The sequence below is a fragment of the Triticum urartu genome, chromosome 7A (genome assembly GCF_056163025.1).
Source record: "Triticum urartu cultivar PI428250 chromosome 7A, HENAU_Tu73, whole genome shotgun sequence".
NCBI lineage: Eukaryota > Viridiplantae > Streptophyta > Magnoliopsida > Poales > Poaceae > Triticum > Triticum urartu.
The window spans coordinates 657374473-657380097 of NC_141879.1; the positions used below are offsets into that span (position 1 = coordinate 657374473).

The 5625-nt window shown below is 48.7% G+C and overlaps 1 protein-coding gene across 1 annotated transcript; it reads right to left on the reverse strand.

The window, feature by feature from the left end:
* Positions 1-1734: 1734 nt before the first annotated feature.
* On the reverse strand, positions 1735-5239 carry LOC125521469 (putative beta-1,3-galactosyltransferase 2). Its single transcript, XM_048686518.2, has 11 exons — positions 4839-5239; positions 4257-4353; positions 4099-4160; positions 3785-3996; positions 3634-3697; positions 3481-3553; positions 3197-3317; positions 2784-2871; positions 2585-2701; positions 2367-2476; positions 1735-2184 (listed from the first exon to the last, which is right to left on the reverse strand). Exons 1-11 carry the CDS (start codon positions 4955-4957, stop codon positions 2036-2038), a joined length of 1212 nt encoding a protein of 403 aa, XP_048542475.1. The 5' UTR covers positions 4958-5239; the 3' UTR covers positions 1735-2035.
* Between the last annotated feature and the right edge of the window lie 386 nt (positions 5240-5625).

Consider the following 5625-nt stretch of genomic DNA (forward strand, 5'->3'; position numbering starts at 1 on the left):
CTGGAGAAAGACCTGGCCGGACCTAACTATAAGTGGGTTTGGAAAGCAAAGATTCCCCTGAAGATTAAAATCTTCATCTAGCAATTGTTTCAAAATGCTGTCCTTACTAGAGAAAATATGCGTAAAAGAAACTGGCCTGGTAATCCTTCTTGTTCGTTTTGTCATGACGTTGAAACTGCCGGACACCTATTTTTTGGTTGTGCTTTTGCTCGTTCGGTGTGGGGAACTTTTGGCTTGGCCTTGGGGGCATCAAGTTGCCCCAAATCTCTTTGGCAAAGTTGGGTGTGGCTGTATAAATTCCTCCCTGGTGAGAGGAAGTATTACATGGAATTCATAGCTGCTGTTTGTTGGGGGATCTGGTGTACTCGCAACAAGATCACGTTTGAGAAACGTGCTGTTCGTACACCCCTAGAGACTGTTTTCATTGTGTGCTCTTTCATGATGTATTGGTCAGGTCTGATGAAAGGAGATGACAAGGCGAAATTCCAGGCTGGGGTGCAGAAGATGGTTCGAGTGGCGACGTCTCTTGCTGATCGATCTACTTCACGTGGCAGACTCGCGCTGGAGCAGGGGAGCTGAAAAAGGTTGAGCTGGAAGTGTGTGCTAGCTGTTTGGTCTGTTAGATACTCACTGGGGTTTGATGCCCACTGAGGTTAAATTGTCTCCTGGTGGGTGGTGTCAGTAGCTGCCTTATTTTGGTCCGTCTCTTGGATACTATTTTGATGCTTGATGGTTAGTGTCAGCAGGTTTTCGCCCCATGGTGGGTACTTCGTTTTAAAAGTGCTCACAGTGGGTTTTCTGCTGGTGCTCCAACTCGCTACCCCCTTTCTGCCTCCTGTTGCGTTAACTCTAGTAGCCATTTGGTGTGGTTTTAGTCCAGCATACTCAAACTGCTACCGTTGTATTTCCGTTAAGCAATTAATGAAAAGGGGTGTGCGCCTGGTTGAAAAAAAAAGAGGAAGCTCCCAGCAAAAGTAAACGAGCCCTCTCCTCCTCCCTTCGGAATCGCTGAAGGAATCCTTGTCCTTGTTCTGACCGTAGCCTCCAATGTAGCGCAGCCCTGCACCTGCCCAGTCTCCTTCCGCGGATGTTCCATTAGGTGCAAGTTGAAGCCTTGCCAAGCATTGTGTGTGCACGCCGACAAGAGGAAGCCTGGGAGGCTGGAATGTGTGTGTGTGTGTGTGTGTGTGTGTGTGTGTGTGTGTGTCATGGAGAACACAGCCGTCATGGAAGTCAAGCTGTGTATGCATGATGTGTGGACACTCCTTTTTTTTAGAAGTGATGTGTGGACACTCTAGACAGTAAGGCTTGAGCATGGGCAGTTTGGCCCGATGACCCAAATTCGAACGCCGACGTGCTCAGGTCAGGCCAGGCTCGGGCTCTAGTTTTCGACCGGAAAGCCCCGCATGAAGGCCCAAAAGAACTAAAGTTGGATTTTTAAAAAAAATATTTGCGGGGAAAAGCTCAAGTTAAAATTTCAGTACAAATATATGCTTTGCAAAAAAAAGAGCATAATAATGGAGTAGTTACATAGACCCAAAATAACTAACATATACATGAAAATCATCAAGTTGCTGGAATAATTTCTACAGCATACTTCCTACGATTCATCATATGTACTATAAAGTCCTATCATCAAATTTCTGTGACAAACCCTTCAATTCAATTCAAAGCAGCCCAAGTCAAGTGTAGCACTGCAGTGCCAATTCAACAGTCCATCAAAATGCACCACCATGAACAATGAAGAAGAGCTTTATATATCTTGTTAACCTTGCACAGAGTACATGAGGTCCTTACAAAAAGACCGCCCAAACTCCCCAAAAGACCGAGCATCCCATATACGTGCCCCCCTCAGCCGGCAACCAGCAGACTCCGAGTAAAACCACGGCCTGCTTCGCCGGCATCGCCTGACCGACCACCTACCTACAGGCCCAAGAATGAACTGAACACGTTTCATGCACAATGTACAACATACTCAGGACTACTATACTACAGCAGAGCAACTTCGTCAGTCTGAACTTCACCCAGATTTCGCTTAGAAAGAAGCGGTCCAGAGCGCCTTTTCGCTCTCCCCGCATTTGTTGTGCACTCCCTGGATGTTCTCCACGGTGTTGCATATGCCGCTGCATCTCCAGTCGAATGACGCCGCGCAGGTGTTCCCCGCCTGGGCTTTCCACTCGCAATCTGCGGTCAGGCAACAGACAGATTATTCGAACCTAGTTTGTGCGCAAAGCCTGTCGCTTACAGATTATAGGTTGTTCTTTATCACATTTTTATCAATAGCTCTGCAGAAAATACTGTAAATAGTTGACAAATTTGGGCACTCAATCTGAACCCATGCAGACAAGAGTTATAGAGAGGCTTACCGGGTGGAGTACCGCAGCAAAGACGACGGTCATCAATATGCTCAACATCTAGCCCTATGAACCAAGCCCCCAAAGAGACATCCTCGTTGACATACTTGTGCAACACATGCCTGGAAAAGATCAAATCATCCGAAACGGTTTGAGTATACGCTCCAAAGCATGAAGTTAAGAGTAAATTCGGCCATTTGAAACAAAATCTGGTTCGGGTAATATCTCACTTATTTAGGGAGATGTAGGTTGCCAAATCTTTTGAAATAGCATATAGCTGACCGGTGGCATGTCGGAAATACTTATCCCCGAATTTCCAGTGCTCGGGTTCATAATATCTGACTTCCCTGTTCCGTGGCAATTGTATATTAGTTAACTACCCAGAAACACAACAAAGAAATGAGGACCTAAATACCGTGAACTACTTACTTGTCGGATAGTACAGGACCAGACTTCATGCATCCAGTATATACTCTGGGTCTCGAAATATGTTTGGACAAAATCTGCCCAAGGGTGGCTGCAGATGTGGAAGTTGCATGTTAGAAACAGAATGTTTGTCACTTGCTGAACAAGATGTTTTGACACAAGTGGAGGTCCAGAATTGATGAACTTTTGTCAGCTCCTCCTTATGAGGGAATAAGCAAACTAGATGGCATCAGAGTTTAAATTTCATAGCAGTCTTAGCCTCTAGGTACTTACTTAGCATCGTACCAATACATTTAGGTATATAAAAGACGTAAATGTGCTTTAGCAGTTAGCACTAAAGATGGTTATTTAGGTACCAATACAGTGATGATTATTTTATCCAGCTCATATGGTCAATTAATATTTGAAGAATTTACCTATATTTACATGCACATCATCATCAACTTTGACATAGAAGTTAGCATCCCATAAAGCAACAGCCGTCGCAAAGTATGTCTTGGTTTTTCCAGATAATTCAAGGTATCCTTCCACATGATCCTGTAAAGAGTGAAGACAATTGGAAGTAAGAACAACTCATAATGTAATCCAAAGTCAAAGTAACAATTACTTTGGCAGTTCCGACGGGTGCGGCTAACAACTTTTTTTAGGGACGGCTAATAACTCTTATCTTATATAGTAAAACAGATAAAGTGAAGCTTACAAGCCTCATGAAGTCTCCGTGTTTCCTATCCTCTGCCGCGATTGCCCTATCCACAATTCCACCTGAAATAGCACTGCAAACAACCATTCATCATAACCAATTGGACTGAAAAATGTGAGGGAAGCCCAAGTTGAACATAATCATGTTGCACACCTGTGACCAATGACAAAACGAATTATGATGCCCTTCTCTTCCTCCAGCTTTTTCCTCTTCTCTCCTGTTTTCCATGGTCACTCCACCATTAATAACCCATTACCCATGCCACAAAAATCTTCAAGAACAGTTCCATGTGGGGAAAAAAAACCTTGTGGCATCCAGGTGTTGCGGATGGAATCCCTCCTCTTACGGCTGCTGAAGGCCGTGTTGATGCCGATGACCATGAGGTACTTGCGCCTTCCGGACGATTCGGAGGCCTTGTACTCCTGCGAAACCGGAGAGCCGTTGAGGAATGACTCCTGCAGTGTCCTTGCAGCTGAAAGCTCTGTCTCCAAATTTGCTATCGTCTTGTCCAGTGTCCTGCAGGAGGAGGGGCCATTTGAACTCTAGTCAGATAAAAATCTACCTTGAAACTTTGCTGGAACAAATCAGGGAAAAAAAGACATGCGTGTTGTCACGTACTGTACAGCGTTGTGAGTGTCCAAGGCCTGTAGTGTATCTCTGAAATCCTGCTTCTGTCCGACCTGAAATTGAAATTTGCATCAACATGAGCATGCCACTGCTGCAGGAAACTGTGATTGGAAAGGAGATGGTGTCATTTGGGAGAGGGATGAAGTTACCTTAGTAGAATCACAGTCTACGGCGGCGAGCTCGGCCTCTTTCCCTCTTCTTTCGTTTGGCTTGGCAACCTCGGTTGCCTCGGGCAATGTCCACATCCTGGGAAGCAGAGATGAATTACAGAGCACATGAGTAAAATCATACAGCACAGTAGGAGGAGTAGTTAGCTAGCTCATCGGTCAGTCCGGAATTCATAGCTCGCGTAAACGATTTTGGAGCTCATATAGCATTCAGTCCCAATCGGCTAATGCCACGATCGAACCAGAAGTCTGAATTCTTTGAATCGTTGGACACCGCAGTCAAAAGGCTCAAAGCACCACAAGCAAGAACAGCCGTTGAAGTCAAAGGTTCAAAGCAGGGCCAGGGCTGGACCTCACCTACCTCAGCCCATTGACCTAAATCTGCCCCCAAAATGCAAGAAGGAGCACAGCAGATCTTGCCCCCGAGACCCGTCCCAGGCCGACGCCCTTCAGAATTCCGCGGAAACGGGGCGGGACACGGAATCTGGAGGCCGGCCAGGCGCGCTGAGCGCCGGACGACTAATGGAGAAGGAGGACCGCAGGCGAGGCGACATACATACATACCCGGAGGTGAAGAGCAGGCCGAGGGAGAAGCTCCCGGCGCAGAGCAGGAGCACCCACCGCCTGGCCACGGCCCCGTCCCCTCCCCCTCCCCCTCCCGCCGCCCCTCTCCTCCAGCTCATGGCCGCCGCCCGCTTGCACTACCGCCGGCCCTCCCCCACTCTCAGCCGAGCTAGCTACTCAGCTGCCGGGCAGGACATGTGCCGATGTACGGCGGGGGATGGGGAGGAGGAGGAGGACGACGAGGAGGAAGCGTGGCTCCCCGGGTATTCTCGCTTACTTAAATCCCCGAGCCGTCCTCCCCCCGTCGCCATGTGCGCGCGCGGGCGGAGGCGGCGACCGACAGTACAGTTCAGCGGGATTCGGTAATTGGGTTGGGGGCCGCGAATTCGACGGAGGTTTGCGGTGAGTTTATTAATATGACAGTACTGGTGATTGGTGGTAACTGGCCGTAAAGTAAGTAATGGCCGCCGTTGCGGTTGCCGTTGGCTGGATTTTCTTGGATTTGCTGACTGCTGAGCTGAGCTCGTGGGCGGCGTGCTGCGGCAGGTGGAGGCGTACGTCGTCGGGGTGGAGTGCAAGGCGGTGCAGCAGGAATGCATTGCATGCCGGCCGGGTCGTTGGGCGGAGCGGCTGCCAGGCGGGCTAGCGTGGCGGTGGTTGGTTCGCGTGCTCGCCGGCCGGCGACGGACTGGTTCGCCTCGCACACCCCGCGCCATGTACCGCGGCTTTCCTGTAACCCCTTGACTCTGACTCTCTGAGGCTTTCGAAATCGGGAAATTGCGACAGG